Here is a 21,599-nt window from a genome sequence, read left to right as displayed (position 1 = left end):
GAATCGGGGAGAGAATTGCGCCCTGCGGCACTCCACACACCAAGAAGTGGCGCGATGACATCTCCCTCCCTAGTGCCACCCTCTGTCCCCGACCAGAGATAAAAGAGCACAACCAGTTACGGGCTATGCCCTGTATCCCCACGTCTGTGAGGCGGTGGTCCAGAAGATCATGATCGACCATGTCAAAGGCTGCTGACAAATCTAAAAGGATCAGCCGTCCTGACCCGCCTCGATCCAGTTGTCTACGGAGATCATCTGTTAGGGCTACCAGAGCCGTCTCCGTCCCAAAACCAGGACGGAAACTGGACTGAAATGGATCTAATGCCGATGTTTCCTCCAGAAACCTACCAAGCTGTTCAGCAACCACTCTCTCAATTACCTTACCCAGGTATGGAAGATTTGAAACTGGGCGGTAATTGGATAGGTCTAAGGGATCTAATGAAGTTTTCTTTAAGAGTGGACACACCACTGCTTCCTTCAATTCCCCTGGGAATGTCCCCGTGTCAAGGGACAAATTGATAATTTCAACCAGGGGGGTCCGCGCAACATCTGGACACTCCCTAATCAGCCAAGACGGGCACGGATCAAGGAGACAGGTGGTGGGCCTACCAGCTTGGAGGAATCTATCCACATCAGTAGGGAGTATCCGATCATTTTTTTTTATAAGATATTTATTAAAGATTTTCTTAATACAATAGGGGGAAAAAACAGACAAAATAACATATAACTTTACAATAGTCATATTTTCTTCGCTTCTTTGGACTTCCTCACATCTCTCGTTCCTGCGTTCCAAGTTTATCAAACTTTACCCAGCAATTTATCACCTTGTTTCAATTCTTATTTTATAATTTTCCAATATTGTGTCCCTAATTTTAGATATTTTTACCCAAACCTTAAAACTTAATTTTAGCATAATATTTATCCAAAGTTTATCTTTTCTTATATTTTCACTTATCTTCATATTCCTCTCAACTAACTTAATGGTGCCATATTATTTATAATCTTACATCTTAACACTCATACAATTTACAATATTTTTGTAAATAGTCCTTAAATTTCTTCCAGTCCTCCTCCACAGCCTCTTCTCCCAGGTCTCGGATTCTGCCAGTCATTTCTGCTAGTTCCATATAGTCTATCAGTTGCATCTGCCATTCTTCCAGTGTGGGCAAATCTTAGGTTTTCCAGTGTTTGGCGACAAGTATCCTTGCTGCTGTTGTTGCATACATAAAAAATGTTCGGTCCTTCTTTAACACCCTCTGGCCGACGATGCCTAAAAGAAAGGCCTCTGGTTTCTTAGGGAAGGTATACTTAAATACCTTTTTCAACTCATTATATATCATTTCCCAGAAAGCCTTAACTCTAGGGCAGGTCCACCAGAGGTGAAAGAACGTTCCTTCAGTTTCTTTACATTTCCAACATTTATTATCAGACAAATGGTATATTTTTGCAAGCTTGACTGGAGTCATGTACCACCTACATATCATTTTCATAATATTTTCTTTCAAGGCATTACATGCTGTGAATTTCAAACCGGTGGTCCATAACCTTTCCCAGTCAGCAAATATGATATTGTACCCAATGTCCTGCGCCCATTTTATCATAGCCGATTTAACAGTTTCATCTTGTGTATTCCATTTTAACAGCAAGTTATACATTCTTGAAAGTACAAGGGGCCTCCAGTTCAGTCACTGTATCTAAATTGGCAGGGAGGTCACGGCGGAGCAACAGGACTTTCTCCGCTAAAAAGCTTGCGAATGCCTCACAGCTGTGGGTCGAATTTGTGCTGATTTACTGATTTACTGATCTAACAGTAAATAAAAGATCTAGCACAGAGAAGCAGATAGCCCTAGTGCAACAGGAGATTTTGTGGAGTGGAGGAGGCCACAGGTTCACTCTCCATTTTTGCTAGCAATGCTGGGAAGGGCCTATCAGTGAAACCTTGACGAGCTCCTGCTGATCCAAGGAAACAAGAGTGGGCTAGATGGGCCAGTGCTCTGACTCCTATAAGGCAGCTTCACTTGTTTATATCTGATTGACTTAAGGTGCACATGAAATGAGGGGAAAACAGGCCTTTTTATGGACATGATCTCCAAGGCCTTTAGTCCCCTTTTAACCTTTCCTCATAGGGGAGTTGCTACACACACACCCTTGATCATTTTGGATGCCTTTTCCTCTATCTTTTCCAGATCTGCAATATCGCTTTTTGAGGTGCATTGACAGAAAGTGATATGAGAGGTCAGGGGTCGCCACTGTGGTGTCCTTCAGATGTTGGACTCTAACTCCCAGCAGTTCGATCAATGGTCAGGGATAAGGGGAGTCACAGTCTAACAGCAAGATCAGTGGAGTGTTGTGAGCCCTTGCTTCTCATTCTCAAATTGTAAAGGTAAAGGTAAATGAAACCATATATCCTAAAGTCTACATTTACCTTCATTACAAGGAAACCAAACTCTAGTTAGGCTCAGGCATCTCTGGAGTCTCTCCCTGCTTGGAGATTGGGGTGCACATGACTCTGTTAAAGAGAAAACAGCACTTCCATCAGTCAATCTTCTGTCCCTTGATCTTTGTAGGAAACCATTTCAAGCACATGGCCAAACCCTCGTGTCCAGGTGAAGGTTCAACCCAACATGTTCTTTTTCTTTCTTTCTTTTTAACCTGTAATCTCTCCATTTCAGTTCATCTTTCAAAATAAGGATCCCCTTCCCTTGCACCAGTACCTCATTCTGTTTATTTCTGCTTTTCCCAGAATCAGTAGTGCATCTGTCCGTATGCAAGATGCCCTTTATCTTTCATTTTGCACGAACATTGCAGATAAAAGGGTTTTCTCATCTTGGCTGGTGATAAAGCAGGAGCTACTCTTACGTTGAACCTAAGTGACAAAAAGGGAGTGCTTCAGCCTTAAAGTGGACCATTTAAGGGCTAAGAGTTCTTCAGTGCAGAATTGCAGGATATATCAAGTCAGTTTTGTTACCCAAGACGAAAAAGCAAACAGGACCCCATTGCATTTTGTATGGACAAAAGGAGGAGAGGGGTATTTTGAGCAAACCAGTAATCTTTCGGAAGTTGATTTTTCAATGCTATTTGGCATAGAAGTAGTTTTCTTGGAATTATTTTTGGATTGGAAAGAAATTAAGGCCATGCTGGGTCTGTTTCTATTATTTTGGTCTTTTCTTTGTCAAGCAATTAAAGGCTTAGGCCGCTCTATACATACATTTCCTAGCATGCTTGCTTCTGCCTTGGCAATTGGTGCTGCCCTAGTCCAGGAATGTGCTGTGGCTACTGATACAAGGTTTAGCTTTTCATTGTCATTTTTAACAACCTGCACAATAAACAGATCTTGCATAGATCCAGGTGTGGCTGTAAACATGCCAGGAAACCAAACTGCATAAGCAGAATTCTGGACTGGTTTCATCTCCGTGTAGCGTTGGGGAAGCCCTCTGCCCAAAAGCCCACCTGAATCTCTGAGCTGTCCTGTAGAGCTGTTGTCAGTCTGCAAAGATGACACAAGCCTGTGGAGAACCTTGCAATAGTCTGAGATGTGCAGGTAGATTGTTTTTCTTAAAAACAATAAAACTTCTCCTCCAACCCTGTTCAGTAAGAACCCTGTTCTGAATGCAGAGTAAGTCAAGAGCATCCTTTAATGCAGGTGTGGAGAACCCTTTTCACCCCTGCATTCAGGCTGCATTCCCTTCTGGGGGGTTCACATGTTAATGGAGGGCAAGCCCAAAAGCCAAATAAGGTGGAGCAAATCATGTTGATTTTATCTTTGCACAGTAATCTACTTTCTTCACACACTCAATCTCTATCCTCCACCTTTGAAAGCAAGTCCTTATCAGAGGTCCAATGACACATTCCAGCCAGGGGAAAAACGCCCAGGGAGAATGTGGCAAGGGGAAAGTCCCAAGGGCCATTTAGAGTGGGGGCTTGGAGGGTTGCATTTGGCCCCCAGCCCTCAGGTGTTCAATGCCTTATATCTAGGAGCAAAGAACACATGGCTTGTTGTATGACAGCTTCCTGTGTTCCTAATGGGAGCCCCTGTGGCAGCCATCCCACTATGAATATATCTTAGAGGGAAAAATGTTGTCTATATATTCTATCGGAAGTACTTTAAGGTGGACTACAAGGCTGCTGTACTCACAACCCATTCAGGGTGTATATGGTAAACAGTGTTGCGTTTGCTTCAGTTTTGGAAGATCCAGTTAAGCTGAGTGTTGGAAGACTCAGGACAAATGAACAAAAAGCATTGCTTCACAAAGCAGATACAGTAGTTAAACTGCGCAGTTCACTCCCACAAGAGGGAATGGTGGTCACCATCTTGGATGGCTTTAAATTTATAGAATATAAGGCTATAAGTCACTACTAAGCCTGGTGACTGTTCTTACTTCACAGCTGGTGACATTATGCGTCATTTGCTGGAGAGTGCCGATGCACTTGTTGTCCTGCTTATAGGTATCCCATAGGCATGTAGTCAGCCATTGGGCACAGGGTGGGCCACTGGCCTGACCCATTAGGCTCTTCTTATGTTCATATGTAGGTCCTCTTCCCCTTCAAGTTTAGAGATGAGCAGACCATGATAAAGCTTGCACATCCAGGCAGTCAAGTTAAAACCACAACAGCATTACTCAGATTTCAGCCCACTGCAGGGAATATCGCCAAGCAGATGCTGGGATCATAGGTGGGTGGAACATACAGATAACTGTTTCTAAATTAGACTTAATGATGAGAATGCAGATCTTATATGACAAAGATGGGAGACCTTTGACCTTCCAGATGTTGCTGGACTTGAACTCCATCAGCACCCAGCCAACATGGCCAGTGGTCAAGGATAATGGGAAAGGGATTAGTGGTGGGGAAGGGAGCAATGGAGCCTAATTCTTAAAAAAAAAAAAAAGACTTCCAAATTATTTTTGGTGATAATTTGATATTGGGGACATGTGTTTCCCATGAGATATGCTGAATAGGCGAAAAGGCATAATATCAAATGACCTCACTTCTCTGACGCTTTGCTGGCTCAGCTTCGCATACTTAAAATCAGCCATCAGGCACTCTCTCCTTCTTCCCTCTCATTCAGGCAGATGGATGCAGAAGTGTGAATTATTACCTCTTGTGAAAGTCAGAAATTCTATTTGTGTGCTTTTATAAGGCTGAAGTCCGTTTTACTAGAGTGCCAAGCACACAAACTTTTTCATGCTCCACATGTGGGTCATGTTCATCATTACAATGGAAAGTGGTATGTCCCTCTAGAGGTATCCCTTACATTTTAATGAGTATTTTGCTTGTGCTTAATGAAAGAGGCTCCTTATTTATTTATCAACCAGTTATGTCCTTGGACTCAAAGCTGTTCTCATCTTAGGAGAATGGGTCACATAATAATATTCTACCTAATAGCTAGTAGCCAACAAAAGCCTGTGCAGATAGAAATGTTTTGTTCTGCTTCCTGAAGTTGCATGAGTTCTGGCTCATGCCTCTGTCTCCCAAGGGAAGATAGTTTCTCCTGCCTTGGTGCATGGATATCTCCCTTAAGAGAATGCTGCACCTTCATTCATAAAAAAAAAAAAAAAATCAGGTTGGGTCATAAAAATGGAGGTGGCTTCTTTGATTCAATGGGACCAAGCCATTTATTGGTTTTGGGCCTTGGAAATCACAGGTGTTTCCAAACTTTGGGGACCTGTCAGAACATTTGTGACAACTGGGGAAACTTCTATAGGCATCACACCCACCAGCAAGCAACAAGTGCAGCTTTTTTATTTGAGGAAGGACATCTTCTTTGTAGATAGACGGTCCCAGGTTCAATCCCCGAGGGTACTACATATTCTCTCTTTCTGTTGTAAACAAATTTCATTGTTCTCAAAAAATCTAACACATATCAAATTGGAATACAGTGATCCCATCCTATTACAGCCCACCCAAAAATATAGGCAATGCATATAAGGGCAATAATAGTGTGTACCATATGTTGCAAGAAAATAATGATAGCATTTGTGTAAAGCAAAGTCCAGGAAGAATGAGTATTTATGGCACCAAGAAAGTAAAGTAAGATTTGGGAGGAAAACAAAGGGCACTAAGGTATGTAGGCATTCAAAATTATTGCATAGTGTGATGGCAGACAGGCACCGCTTTCTCAACCACTGCAGAAAGCAAAATCTGTTGCACTGGAAATCCAGATCTTTACCCTGAATCTATAACTTGTAGCACAGGGTGGGGAAAGAAACATGGGATAAGTGTTGCAATTTGAAACAGAGGGGCCTTAAAAATGTTTTATTTTAGTACTGTGTTTTACAAAGGCACAAGTGAATAACTAGCTTCAGATGAAGACTCCCCAGGGCATCTCTACAGAATTGTAATGTACCTATTGCTCTTTCTGTACAACCCTGGCTGCAGTGTGTGGGAGACGGGGGGTGGGGTGGAATAAACCATAGCATTAGTTAAAATAAATTTTTACAATGTTTACATGCAAATATTAGAGCTGCCTAATGTCCTTCATCTGAGCATAAATTATGAATGTGTGGCTCAAAAAAAAAAATCGAGGACTGCACATTTCTGTTGGTAAATTATTTAAACAATTGCTGTTTGTTTCTGGAAGCCGCATTCTAACAGGTTTGGACATGTGACAATAAATTACATTTTATTGGGCTACTTGCTCATAATCCCTGCATCCTACTTAGCTTAAAAACCTCAGAGACCGATTGAAAAATTACAGCATGTAAATACTCATCCCCATTGATTCTGTAGTAGCCTCCTTTTATTTGAATGGGAGTACGCAGGAGATGGAGATTGATGATTGAAAGTCTAATCTTCTAGGTTTATAGAATAGGCCAAGAATGGGTTTGGGCCCATCATTGCTTGAACAGAATGACAGAGTTATGGTTTCTCCATGGCTTTCCCCCATTTTTTTTAGTAACATGAAATCACAAGGAATGATCCAGTGTGGTGTAGTGGTTAGAGAAGGCTTCCTCAACCTCGGCCCTCCAGATGTTTTGAGACTACAATTCCCATCATCCCTGACTACTGGTCCTGCTAGCTAGGGATCATGGGAGTTGTAGGCCAAAAACATCTGGAGGGCCGAGTTTGAGGAAGCCTGGCTTAGAGTGTCAGACTTGGACCTGGGAGACCTAGGTTCAAATCTCCACTCAGCCGTGAAGCTTACTGGGTGACCTTGAGGGGCCAGTCAGTGCCTCTCAGCCTAACACTACTTCACTGGGTTGTTGTGGGGATTGAGGAGGCGGGAGAACTTAGTGCACCTTCTTATCCCAGATTCTATCTGCATTGGATGTGAAGTCATCAAACTCATTTTCATTGTTGGATGTAATCAGCTTGCATACATGTTTAGTTCTTATTGTTTATATTTTTATTGGGGGGGTTCTTTTTAATTGCTTATTGTTTCATGGGAAGCAATTCAAAAGCAAAGTAAATAAATATGGGTTGGTGGGCTAGTTGGATAAAGGCAAAGTTGACTTCATGGAATCATTTCTGTTGAAACTCTCTTTTCCGAGTCAACTGGGAGTCAAAGCTGAATGAGAAATTCACGTACCTTTAAAATCAACCAGAGCAGAAGTAGTGACAACCTGCTGTCTCCTCAGAAACGTTAACAGCCGGTATGTGTCTTTTTCTATTTGCAGTGGCCTTGTGTCGCCAGCAGCACACAACCCAGTCTTAATACATTCCAGTGGAGGTTCTGGGAGCTCCAGTGAATCTGAGAGCAGCTCGGAGTCTGATTCAGACAGTGAAACCAGCTCCAGCGACAGCGAATGCAACAAAGAACCACGCAATGAAACACCAAAGGTAAAACAAACAAACCAAAAACCCAAGGTCCAAAAGTGTGACCCTTCAAAATCTCTCTATATATGGGATCTGCAACAAAAAATTGCAGCAAAGTAATGTTCCACGGCATTCCCTCTGCCTTCTGGCTGTCCTTTCTCCCCTGAACAGTCAAAAAGCGTTCCATGCCCACAGAGGAATGCCAGAGGTAAAAACTTAATCATGTAGTTGAATGCCTGAGGTAAAAACCAAAGGGCTGACGCCCTTCCCCTCCAAAATTCATTTATATTTCATTTCATTCATTTATACATCTGGGACCTGAAATGAAACATTGCAGCAAAATGATACACTCTCTGCCTTCTGATTTTCCTTCTCTCCTGTAAGCATTCCATGGCCACTGAGCATGTTCAACCATGTTTTGAGGCTGTTTTGAGGTGCTCCCTCTTAGGATTATTTTTGTATCTTTTTTTTTGTATTTCTTCAAATTCGGAAATTCCCCCCAAACCTGCTGATAATTTCCACCTCAACCCCCACCCCTTCTCTCCTCTCCCTTCTTTGGCTACTTCTTGACCAGAACTAAGAGTCTCGGCCCACATATAATGTTAAGCTATGGTCAGTGTAAATAGCTGGGGTGGCTTCAGCTGATCAGTTTTAAACTATGGCTCAGTAAACCTTCTTTTATCAACCATGGCTTAGTGTTACATGTATACTAGGCCAGAGAAATGAGTTGACTCCTAGTATATATGGTGACTATGATGGTCAGACAAGGTCCTTGCAAATAAATATTCACATCTCTTTGCAAATGTTTAAACCTCTCAAGCTTTTAGAGCAATAATGCAATTCACTTGGGGTTGCCAGTTGATGGGGCAGGGTGAGGAATGTTGCTCAGGTTCAGACTTGCTACCAGAAAAGCTGGTAACTTTTCAGAAACAAGACTTCTCCCTCTTTCATCCTTCTGCAGCCTGAACCTCCCTCAGCAAACAAATGGCAGTTGGTGAAGTGGTTAAATAAAGTCAATCCCCACAACAAAATGATCATCAGCAAGCAGCATGAGAGTCATGGTGAAAGCAGCTCTCAATCTCAGAGCAACTCACAGGCTGAAGGACAAAACAAAGGGAAAGCGGCTAGCACCCTGCCTCTGACTGATTCCAAAGACAGGGCGCTCCGTAACCCCGTTTCAGAGAAAGCCAAACCCCGTGTCGCCCAGAAAGCTCCACCAGAGGTGAAGAGTTCCAAGCAGAAATCACCAGCTCACAATGAACCCACCACCCAAAGGACTACCGGGAAAAAGCAACCCAAAAAGATAGAAAGGACTTCCAGTGTAGAAGACTACAATTGGACCAAACCAAATATTACCAGCACACCCAAAGAGAAGGAAACACAAGAAGCCCAAGAGCAGCCAAAAGTCCGCCCAAAAATAACTGCCGGAAAGACTGCTCCACGTAAAGAGCCAAGAATGACCACAGGGCCAGCACCCGAGAAGAAGAAGTATAGAGGCCCTGGCAAAACAGTTCCCAAGTCTCGGGAATTTGTGGAAACAGATTCCTCCACATCCGACTCAAACACCGACCAGGAAGAAAGCTTACAAGGCAAGAACCTGCCATCTTGCAGTGGCACCAGCAGTGGCACCAAAGCCAAGAACCCCAGCAGCAACGTTCTCAGTGTCAGCAGCCTAACGAGCAACAGCAGCAATGTGTCTGTCGACCAAAGCAATGACTTGGAGGAGCTTCTATCCCCAATACAACTTCTGCAGAGTGAACCCATTTCTCCCCTAAGAGAGTTTGAAGGGCGCAGGCACCTCTGGGTAAAGATAGACCTGGATCTAATCTCTCAGGCTTCCAATCAAAGTGTCTTCGAGGCCATACCCAGGAAAATGGAGCCCTGGGAGGCCAACACGAAGCACAGGCGACAGTCCCGAGAGTCCCCAACACCAGCGCCCGAAAAACCCAACCCTAAGTTGAAGAGGAAGCACAAGGTAAACCAAACACAAACTCTCTCTCTCTCTCTCTCTCTCACTCACTCTCTCTCTCCAGGCTTGCAGTTATTTGCCACTTCAATTTCCATATAAATAGTGAGGTGACTGTAATAATAATAATTTATTATTTATACCCCGCCCATCTGGCTGGGTTTTCCCAGCCACTCTGGGCGGCTTCCAACAAAATATTTAAAAATACATTAAAACATCAGTCAGACTCAAAGTAATCAGTACAGTAAAAAGTGGGGGCTGGAGCACAATCCTTACATGACGTGGTGTTCTGCAGGTAAGTGCCTCACTCAGCTACCACACTATCACCACCACCATCCCAAAGTATCTGCTGTCATGGAGGAAGGATGGCAGTCAAATAATAAAGGTTGCAATGTTTGAGTGTGTCCCCCCCCTTTTTTTTTTCCTTTTTGGTTTAGCATTTTCTCTGGGCCACACCTTCAGAATAAAAATTTGCTCATTCCCCACCAATTATTTTTCTTTAACTGATAAGAGATGCAATGGAAAACAAAAAGAAACAACTCCTAGCAGTGCTTGATTCAAAGCATATAACACAACTACTATGTAATATCTTCATGGGGACTTCCTGAAAGTATGAAACAATGCAGCTCAATGAATTATGGATCGTTCCCGAAATATAATTACAAACGAGTCTCTTATATACGTAGCTTAAGTATGTATACAAACTCAGTGAGAGGTGAGAGCTTGACACGTTATCTCATTTTGAAAAGATATCCAGCCATATTCTGCAAATAAAAAGAAAATTGTTTTGAAACTATGCTATACTATACTACCCTGAAAAGTTTAAAGCAGAAGTTTCCAAACTTTTCATGTTGGTGACACACTTTTTAGTAATTCAGTTTTACTAGCAAACCAGAAGTTAAACTAACCCCTTATAAGAGCATTCAAGCAACACACCTACACATTGCACCCAACACACTAACATGTTGTGACAGTTTGTCCTTGAATCTTCCCATCACACTTTTCATCCCGTTCCACACCAGGGTGGTGCACCACACCCTTTGAGAACCACTGGTTTAGAGTAAATGTATGTTTGGGGGGCAGGGGACTTGATAAAATTATTCATGATGTGGAGGAAGTGAATAGAAAGGGGTCTTTCTCCCTTTCATATGTTACTAGATCCCCTAGTCATCCAATGAAGCTGAATGCTCAGAGCTTCAGAGCAGGCAGAAGGAAAGACTTCAAATGTCAGGTTCTACAACTGCTAGAAACTTGCTTAAAAAAAAAAAGATGGGAATTTAGGAATTATGGTCCATCAAGCAGGGGAAATGACTGATGGTGACGGTGACCAACTTTAAAATGGAAATTGACAAATTCATGGAGTCTAGCAGTCTATCAGTAGCTACTACTCATGGACCTTGTGTCTATGGTGGACTTGATAAGTCTTTGGTCCAATACAACAGGGCTCTCCTTAGCTTTCTAGATTAGAGGTGAACTGTAGAAAAGACTGTAAAATGTCTATTCTGGCCTTGAGAGTATGTGGGTTTTCCCACATAAACAGCTGTGATTTATCAAAATGCCATTGACTTAAGTCACAGTCCTCCCTTTCCGCAACAACTACCTGTAAAGTGGAATCTATTGTGATTCGAACGACAATGCTTTATCATGTGTTCTATGTTATTTTTGCCTAGGGATATCCTGTTGTGTGGGATATGACAGCATGCTTCAAACTGAAATTTGTTTGTTAGAAAGGAAGCAGGGGTTTTATATCAAAAAATGAGTATTTGCAGAGTCTGAAGGATCTCCATCCCCTCCCACCCCCTTTGCCTGAAACAGCTCTATTTCTGGTATCATAGTCCAAACAGCTTCATGGTTTTTAAAAGGGGGGGGTGTAAATCCCCAAAAATGTGATGTCAGCCATCACTACTATTTGTCTTCTGAGAATGCCAGCTTCAGAACTGTGTAAAGGAGAAGAAATCCAAGCAAAAGGCATGCCTTCAACCCTGTGCTAGCAGTGAAATGAGTTTGCAAACCACCATCTCCCTGGTCTGTTTCACAGAATAATATGGGAGTGATAGTGTTGGTTGCATCCATCTCTGAAGCCTGTGTTGCAGCTTGGTCTTCCTGGCTTGACAAACAAGGAAGTGCTTGAGTTCAACTCTCAGGCGCTTGGCATGTTTGGTTCAAGCAGAATTTTGGCTGCAGAGCTTGTCCTCTTTGAGTGTCTTCCTCTTTAATAAAGGTGCCACTTGCCTGTGTGCTCTCCTCTTCAATATATGCAATACTGATATGGATGCATTTGAGTCACAAAATGCTGGCTCTTTGTCAAGAAAGAGATGTAGGCAGGAACAAATCATCTCTAATTTTCATATGATGAAAATTCATCAGCATCAGTACAAATTTCTCCTAAGATACACATTTTGTATGCAGTTATAACTAATATACACATTTTTATTGATTGATATAACAAGCTTAATAAACAAAAACAAAGTGGTGGTGCAAGAATAATATACAGTTTACCCAAATATGGTGCATTTTTATATACACAATTTTGTGCAGACTCTTTAGAGAACTGCATCACAAATTTCAGAGACATGCAGGAATTCATAACTTTGTTGAGTTTTGGATTGTATATTGGTTTGAGAAGTGTGGCTTGGTAATTTCTCACCAGTGTAGGAGGAAATCGCATGTTTTTAAAAAGTATTTTTTGACCAATCCGAAACTGCCTGTCTGGATGCAACCTTGCTTAAAATTACTTGAGAGATTCATTGTGATTTCTTGCATTCTGCAATGGTTGGTAATGTTGGTGTTATGAGATTTTGTGTTTATAAAGACATGATTGACTGGTTTTTGTTTTTGTGGTTGAAGCAGTCTGAAAACCAAGACACGCTTGGTGAAAACAAGAAACAGCGTCTGGAGGAGGCTGCTGCAATGTGTTCGCTTCCACCCTGCATCTCCCCAATACCCAACCACAGAGTACCAAGTACTAAAGAGTAAGTTATTCCTAATATTAAGATGATCCTTTACAGCATGGGTGTTCAGATCCAGTTGTCATAGGGAAGCCTCTCCTTACCATTTATCAATAGGGCCAGCTTTACCATTAGGCTGAATTAAGTTGCTGTCTCAGTCAGCTGGCTTTGTGTGTCATGAAATGGCCAAAAATAATAATAGAGGTGCTTGTGTGATTGTCTGTCTCATGGCCAGCCTTGGGCACCTTTGCACTATGACTGTGTGTGTGTGTGTGTGTGTGTGTGTGGTGGGTGGGTGTGGATTGCTGTTCATCCTCAGCTGCAGGAAGTGTTGGGCCAGCTCTAAATATTCCTGTTATGCAAAAGAATCTTATAATATCATCTCTTTATGGCCGCAGTGGACTTTTCTGTCTTACACTAATGGAATGCAATTTGCATACTTTTATAGGTGACAAGTATTTCTTGAACTACCTGTCTTTCTAACCAGAATGCTAAGGAGAGGATTGTGGGAATTCCTTAAACTATTTGAAACTGTTCATGTTAATTGGGTTAATCTTTTTGGACTTGGTCCCATCAGCCCCAGCTAGCATGGCTAATGGTCAGGGACGCTGGGAGTTATCGTCCAAAACATCCAGACGTCCAGAGGTTCCCAATCCCTGAGTCAGCAACAGTTTTGCAAATATTCTGAATAGTGTATATACAATATGGGTGCAACATTTCAGTCGCGTTGTTCATGTTCCCTGTTTGTAGTGGGCACAAGGAAGAACACCCTTATAATTTGTTAAGTATCAAAATACTTAAGAGAATGAATACCTTTTTGAACCTTCAACTGATGTCCCAGTTAAAAGTGGCTCAAAACCAATATAGTTCATTACCAGTCATGTTGACCCTTCTTTCCCATATCTCTCTTCGTTGAGGCAATTCTTAATACTATACATAACTATTACTACAAGCATCATGTGGGAGGGATCAATATCCCCCACCTCGTGTGCCCAGCTTTATCCTTATATTAATTTTAAAGCCCTTACTTTGGACTTACTATAGCAAAGATATTTACGTTATTAAATAATCCCACAATTAACAGGTAAATCATCTCCTTTAAACCCACTGTGAACCAAATCAACCAGTTCCCAAACTCATTTATGTCTATGTGATTACTATTTCCACTTAATGACAACAGTGCAGTTACAATATTTAAATCCCCCATTTCTCAAGTCTGAAAAAGACACTGATAGTTTGTATGGTGTTAGATGCATTTTCAAATGATACAAATTTTCTCCGTGGCATTTCTTCAAACGCATAAGTTTATCTTTCTCTAACACTTACATTATTTTTTATGAATCTTTTATTTCCTGCCTCCAAGCCTTAGGGATCTACCCCCAACCTGATGTTTCTTAATTTGAGCTTGTTTTCTAGGTCATTAATTTGATTCCTTAGAGCTCTGAAACCATTGGTATATTCTGTTAAAATATAATTGTGCTCATCAATAGTTATTTCCCCTATGCTAGCTTTCCATTCCCCTGATCCCAGATGCTCCTAGTTGCCAAGCAAATTTTTTCAACTTTCTTAACTAATATATTTAACTAAGACCACGATCACATTGCAGTGTATTATTAATCTCCTCCAAGTTAATATTTAACCCAATCCACTTCGATAACTTAGTTCCAGAGGAGCACACAAATACAAAAGTTTAAAGCAAGGAATCGAGAATATCCACCAAAAAGAATATATGGAATATCTGGCAGCAAAGTGACTTTGCTGAGGTTATTATAATGGGCTACACTGACTATTCCCCCACTTTTATTTTCGAACAAATAATAGCCATTTCAGAGTAGTCCGAGCTATTTCTCCAATATATATAATTGTGAAAATAACCACTCTTTTCACTGGTTGCTGCAGCTTCAGTACAATTGTTGGGGAGGAGGGTTCACAATTACCTTTCCCTTCGTAGACAAGTCAGATGGGTGTCCTCAGCCAATTGGGAGGATGTAGTGAATGTGCTCCCATCACAGTGCTATACGATGGTGTCATTGTGGGCAAATAAAATCAAATCAAATTGAGAGCAGGAATGCAGAGTAAATTAATAGGTGGACACTTCTAAAGCAATTGCTGGACATTGTCAGCAACGTGAAGTGCTTACTCTCCATGCTCATGGACTTCACCAATATTCATCTTCAGGTTCTTCTTTTTTTTTACTGTTATTTCTTAGTCTCAGAACCACAGTTTCTAGCTCTCTGCACAGCCCTACGCTTTGCAAGGATTCAATTCCTAACTGGATTAATGTTATCTCTGGGCAAACCACATCAGACTTATTTACTCATCTTTTACTCCCATGCTAAGGAGCCAATCCAATGTAGTTATTTCTTTTTAATTACTGTTGCAGTTTTTTATTATTAATAATACTTATATGCCAATAATATGTGAAATCCCTAAACGCTCTATATAAAACACAATGAGATCATTATAAAAGAAAGTTTGTGTGCGCACACACACATTTTATAACCAAAAATGCAATGAAATATAGCAGAGACTCCACCAATAAAATATGAATTAATAATTATTCATAGATGTCTCCCATCGGGGCAGACTTTGGTCTTTCAAATTCCAGCAGCACCCTGTGCCAGTTCCAGACTTGGTGTCCTCCCTGCCTCTCACCTTCCATTCTGCTCAGTTCAATTCATCAGACACCCTGTGGTGCCCCCTAGACTTGGTCCCCAGTGCAGCAGAACCAGCCATACTATCCTAAATGCATCCTCTGCTCCCATGCTGCTCAAGTGATATTTGAATAGTAGAATCACAGGGAGTGGGGGAAAAGGCTGCTCATGTTCAAGCTAGATAGCACAGCAGGTGCAACAGGCTTGAGAGTCTTGATCTCCTTGTCATGGATTCGAGCCCCACATTGGGCAAGAGATTCCTGCAGTGCAGAAGGATTGGACTAGATGACAGTGATAGTCCCTTCCAACTCCATGATTCTTTGATTCTGAACTTACCATCCTCAGAGAGATATAATGCTAATGGGGTATAGGAGCTTCCTACACTTTGTGATTCCATTATTCAGATGCTACTGCAGTGGCTTGGGATCCACCCAAAGGACTGTGGGACAACATGAGAATTAGGGCTTAGGAGTTTCTCACACAAATTAGAAACCTTTCCCTCATCTAGACATACTTGGAAAGGTTAAATGAAATCTATTCTTTGCCACACATTCAACCCCCTCTTACAAAGGTCTGGTTAAAGCAAGTTGATGGGAAATTACATTTCACCCAGTCAGACTCTTGATCCATCAAGGTCAGCATTTTTACACCAACCGGATGCCGCTCTCCATATGTTCATGCAGTGACCTTTCCCTGGAGATGCCAGGGGTTGAGACTGCAATCTTCTGCATGCAGAGGATGTGCTCTACCACCAGGCTCTTGCCCCTGCCATAGCAAATTATTTTGCACTCAGTTCTCTTGAATATGTATTCTTAGCTAAGAATCGGATAGATGGATAGATAGATAAAACATGTGAGAAAGAAGGGCAATTAAATGCCCATTTTGATGAAACTGGTTTTTAATTTGCTAATGGCCACAATTAGGGAATAACTGGAATGGATGCTACTATCGCGAAAGCTTGGGAAGCATACTGCCAGCTGAGGCCATTGAATTTCCCCCAATCGAGAAATCAAGCTGCTTTGCTTTCCTTGTTCCTCTTTGATTTGTTGCTTTGAGGTATTGTAAATCTATAACTGCCTGACACTGACTTAAATTGACTAAGAGGGAGACATAAATTCTTGTTGACTTAATTTGCTATTGAAAATTTGAGTCAATAATCATGAAAAGTAAATGGCTGTAGAATGCAATATGAGTTGTCTAAGGAAAAATTAAAATTCAAGTAATCTTCATTGACTGGACTAGGGCAGTAACTAAAATAATAATAATATAATAATAAAATCCATGGTCAAATTAACATGTTAAGAAATCAGCTGGGTATATTTGCCTCTCCTTTTTTTAAAAAACAGCTAAGGTTTAAATGTCAGTCTTTTTTCCCCCCTAGGGGTGGTGGGAAAACATTTCCATGGCACTAGATCATTTATTCATTTAGTGAAACAATTTTTATGCTGCTTAACCACAATAGCCTCTAAGAAGCTTACAAAAACGCAATACCAAAAAACAACAGTTAAAACTATAAATTCAAACATCAATTAAAATGCCCATTAGAATGAAAAAAAACAAAAAAGTATTCAGTAAGTGCCAGGAGTTCAACAGAGAAGGGAGCCTTTCTAACCTCAACTGGAATAAAGTTTTATAAAATTGGACCCATAATATTGAGCAAATTGTTCCTGTTGGGTACAAACTGTGTGTCTGAGCCATGGAGAATCGCTAACAATGACTCCCCCCCTCCCAAAATAGGCAGGGAGATAAGGGTTAAGACAGCCCCTGAGGTAACCTGGACTCAAGTTGTTAAGGGCCTTGTAAATTAATACAAGAATCTTAAACCTGGGCTGGTAGTGGATGGGCATTCAGTGCAAGATTTCGAGCACTGGACTAATGTGCTGGCAATCATCTGTCCCCCATCAGCAGTCTAGCTGCAGGTTTTGCACCAACTGGAGCCTGTGAAGAGCAATTACTATATTAGCCATTTTGGATGGACCCAAGTTGCAGGGCATACTTTTGGAGTGCCTCAGCTATGCAGAGCAAGCACTTACACACAGCACTGTCACCTGACATTCGCAGGGAAGGTACACATGTGCCTTCTGAATGCAGCAGCTGCTGCTGCTGCAGTAGCAGCAGCAGCTTCAGGAAACTCTTGGAAACCCAGGGCCCAGAACCTGACCAGCGGGAGCTCCTGTTGACTAAACAGGAGGCACGAAAGAATCTGGCTGGAATTTGCCGGTGTCAACGCATCCCAGGTTATAACAACAGGTCCTTCTTTCTCGCTTGGCAGCACCAGCTCAGCGAAAAAGGCAACAAAGAAAAGGGAAGAGAAGCTGTTTCCACCCCCGTTGTCTCCTCTGCTCAATGAGACGGCAGCCCGGCGGAGCAGCAGCAGTGGCAGCTCCTTTGGCCAAGAGAACAACCTCTCAAATCCCTTGCAGGCCAGCACCTCCTCCAAACACCGGAAAAATGAGAACAAATCTGCTTCTAGCACAAAGGGGAGCTGTGTAAGTCACTCAGGGACACTAGAGAACAGGGATTCCCTTGTACCAGAGCAAATTGTTGCTCCGCCATGCCCTGTCCCCAGAGTAGCCAATGTGGCGTTCTCCCGATGTTGATGGATTCCAGCTCCCATAATCCCTCACTGTGGGCCATGATGGCTGTGTGGCTGATGGGAGTTGGGGGGATGTCCAAATAGGATCTATACTGTTTGCTGCAGGTTGGCCAAACAGAGTCAATGACGGGCTGAAGGTGTTCCAGGGAAAACTTGGGGGCAAATTTGGGGGGGCTTTTTGGCAAAGGGGTGCAAGGGGGGAAGTGCAGAATTGACTTCCCTTTATTATTATGGCTGTTTTGCAACAGTGATCATTCCAAGGTGGGAGGGGGAAATATTGACCTCCACCTGCTGCTACCATTTCCCCACTGACTCCCCTCCCCATTAGAGCAGCACTATATCATGATGTGATGATGTTCGGGGAGAGGGGCAGTGGAGGGAAGTGTTAACCGCCATTTGGCATCCACAAGGGGGGAAAGGGTCACCACCAGTAAGTTCACCCTTGCTCAGTTTTGCAAAAATGGAAAGGGAAAAAAAAACCCGGGTCAGCATTTATATGTGTAAAATTGCAAGGGAGAGATTGTCCTTCACCCCAGGAAGCAAAATGCCTTGGGCTGGGCATGCTTTTTTGTAATGTCCTATAGCAATTTAATAGAATTAAGTCATTATTTTAATGGATGTTGATTTAAATGTGTAGGGGAGGAAGTTTGTGAATTATTTTTCAGCGGCCGTCCCACTGCTTATCCCCAGTTCCAGCCCTAATCATCGGATCCTGTGAGTCTTTCACTTGCCATTCATCTTCTTTCCACTTTATTTTAATAAGCAAGCGATGCTACAAGGCGTCCATGCTGACATTACACCTTCCTAGAAGTGGGTGTTAATGATACCGTGCGTGTGAGCAATATGTAGCTGCTTGTTCTTAATTAATCTATTGAGCTTGACTTGTGACATAAGGGCTGCGAGATGCAAAATATGTGCCTTGGTTTTAATTTTGAGACACACAAACTTGCTTAACACGACATCTAGAGATATTATTAGCACGAAAACCAAAGCCGCTAATTAAAAATCGCTTTCTGCAGGAGGAAGATTCCCACAGCAGGTCCTCAAACACTCTGCCCGACACCAGCCACCCAGAGAGTAGCATCTGGCCTGCCACTCCAGCCTTCACCAATGGGAATCGTGATCCAAGGAGACCTAAAATAACATTTGATGATACGTAAGTAGTTAGAGCAAACCTACGCAGCCATTTCTTGTCCATGCTTTAAATTGGCAGAGCCCTGTGATTGCCTAGATTTGAGGCACAGACTCTAAGAAAATGTGGGAGATGCCTGTAACTGCAGCAGCATCTGACTTGGTACCCTCTGGATTTGTTGCTGGACTCCAGCTCTTAGGAATATAGGAATCTGCCTTATACTGAACCAGACTCTGATTGGCAGCAGCTCTACAGGGTTTCTGACAGGGAGCCTGTCCCAGCCATACCTGGAGATGCCAGGGATTGAACTTGGGACCTCCTACATGCAAGGTATGGTCCTTCCCAAATCTAAGCATCCCTGAATCCATTGGCTATGCTGGCTGGTGCTAATGGGATTTGTAGTCCAACAACATCCAGAGGGCACCACCTTGGTTTTCCTTGCTGCACTTTATAAATTAAGAAATATTTTCATGCATAGGGAATTCTTGCTGCACATGTTGCAAGAATTCAGTTCCAGTTCTTGAGATGTTCAGTATTTCCAAAGAGCTGATATATAGGAAGTAGCCAGGTAATATTGATGGAGGCAAAACGTTAGAGAGCTCCTATGTTTGAGTATAAGAACCTGACATAATTAGAACCTTGGTGGATTAGGATGGCAATCCTATGTGTGCACTTAGCTGAAAGTAAGCCCCACTGAATTCGTTAGGACTTGGTGCCCCAGCCAGCACAGCTAATGGCCAAGGAAGATGGTGAGTTGTAGTTATGCAAAATCTGCAGGGTCAAGACTTTCTCATACGTGATCAAACCCCTCCATGTGGTCCATGGCCTCAATCTTCCCCATGACCACCATAATGACTATTTAAACTACAAAAACTAGGCACGCTCAGAGTATTCCTGCAACTAGCATCATGACTAGTTTTGCCCTTAAGGCTATGTCTCATCTTCTCTCCCTGTGCCTCTTTTAACTGGAGATTCCAGGGATTGAACATATACCCTTTTGCATTACCACTATTGCCACTATCCTCATTTACGTATTTGTGTGGAATTTTAGCTTGACCATCATGTTAGAACTATATACATCTTCTCTTTTTCCTGTTGCATAATTTTACATTTTAGCTTTTCTAATGGAACCTTGTTACGGTTAATCACTTTGAATTGTTTCTCTTTTCCTTCTGTTCAGCAAAGTTTAATAGGCCCCTTTGGGCTCCTGGTTTCCACAGTTAGCCATTTTGCAGCCAGCTCATCAATCACTTCTTTGCATCCAGCAGCTTAGCACTGATAAGACTGAAAAAGCAAAAATAAATGGGCGCTTCTCCTCCTAGAAACCAGTCAGCGCTTTTTATCAGATATTTGACATACAAGAGCATTCTACAAACATAAGGCTTAGCCATGGCTTCCACTTAACTGCAGTGAAGCGTTGTATCTAAATACCAAAACAGTGGTTAATAATTGGCTGCAAGCCAGGAAGAGAGCTTATTTGTGGAGGCATGAGTTTTTAAATATTATTTGTTTTAACCACGGTTAAGCATTACATCTGCACTGAACAAGCCATGGTTGCAATAATTCCCTCATTCCTCAAGGCTCTCTGGCATCTCTAGGTCTCATCAGTGTCTCCCTCCAGGGGGCTGGGCCTAGATCATGACAGTAAACCATTGTTTGTCTATGTTTTGGATCTTAATCAAGAGAGATTCAGTATCAGATAGTTGGCACACTGTCAGGCAAGAAGAACAAAGGGGGACCCAGCACAGCCAGAAAGCTCAAGTGCCCTTGGGCCAGTCACACTCTCAGCCTAGTCTGCTTCATGATAAGGTGGCAAGGATAAAACAGGACTAGAAAGCCATGTATGAGGGCAATAATTTCTTGGAATAATTAAAAAAAAACTGATCAAGGCAACAAGTCCTATCGGTATTAAGCTTCAGACATCAGCTAAAAACCGCTTAAGCTTTCCTTAGAGCATAATACAGCCATGTGTATCGATGAACAATTTGTTTCCTTTTTCTTTTTATGCCAAACTAGCTCCCAGTCTGTTTGTTTCCAGGCACAATTCAAAGTGCTGGTTATGACCTACAAAGCCCTATAAAGGTCCAAGCTCTTTGAAAAACCATATTCCCTCATAGAAACTTGTCTGGGTTTTGAGAACTTTCAGGGAGGCCCTTCTCTTAGTCCTGCCTCTCTCGCAGGCATACTTGGTGGAGATGCAGGAGAGGGCCTTCTCGGTGGCTGCTCCCAGACTCTGGAACTCCCTACCCAGAGAAACTGGACTGGCTCCCTCCTTGCTGTCCTCCTGCCAGCTGGTGAAGACTTTCTCATTCCAACAGGCTTTGGGAAACTGGCTGCTTTTCATGAAAGCCCTGGTGCAGTGTTGCTGTTGTTGTTTTTTATAACGATCTGCCTGTTGTTTTTTTAAATATATTTTTTATCTATAGTTTTAATTCTGTTAATGTTTAATTGTTTTATTTATTTTCCCTATGTTTTTAGCTGCTCTTATTTTGTCCGTAAGCTGTCTGGAGTCCCTGTCAAAGAAAAAGGCAGGGTATAAATATGTAAG

At 42.2% G+C, this 21,599-nt stretch overlaps 1 protein-coding gene and 1 long non-coding RNA gene across 15 annotated transcripts in view; one reads left to right on the top strand and one right to left on the bottom strand.

Annotated features, from left to right (window-relative positions):
- Positions 1–7,626, bottom strand: part of LOC310837074 — a 41,269-nt gene extending 33,643 nt beyond the window's left edge. The window contains exons 1-2 of one of the 2 annotated variants that reach the window (XR_014560408.1): positions 7,529–7,626; positions 2,420–2,509 (exon numbers count right to left, since the gene is read on the bottom strand). This is a non-coding gene — a long non-coding RNA (uncharacterized lncRNA). The remainder of the gene's footprint in view (positions 1–2,419; positions 2,510–7,528) is intronic. The other variant, XR_014560409.1, reaches the window with a different exon arrangement.
- The window catches only part of AFF2 (ALF transcription elongation factor 2), a 383,311-nt gene that overhangs the window by 342,001 nt on the left and 19,711 nt on the right, over positions 1–21,599 (top strand). For 8 of the 13 annotated variants that reach the window (XM_083722703.1, XM_083722708.1, XM_083722702.1 and 5 more), the window contains 5 exons: positions 7,617–7,779; positions 8,717–9,730; positions 12,569–12,693; positions 17,596–17,812; positions 18,939–19,075. In XM_083722703.1, coding sequence (XP_083578829.1) covers positions 7,617–7,779; positions 8,717–9,730; positions 12,569–12,693; positions 17,596–17,812; positions 18,939–19,075 — 1,656 coding nt within the window. The remainder of the gene's footprint in view (positions 1–7,616; positions 7,780–8,716; positions 9,731–12,568; positions 12,694–17,595; positions 17,813–18,938; positions 19,076–21,599) is intronic. The other 5 variants (XM_083722709.1, XM_083722707.1, XM_083722711.1 and 2 more) reach the window with 1 other exon arrangement.

This window comes from Podarcis gaigeae, assembly GCF_964106915.1.
Source record: "Podarcis gaigeae genome assembly, chromosome: Z".
NCBI classification, from domain to species: domain Eukaryota; kingdom Metazoa; phylum Chordata; class Lepidosauria; order Squamata; family Lacertidae; genus Podarcis; species Podarcis gaigeae.
This window is presented reverse-complemented; position numbering and strand designations above follow the sequence as displayed.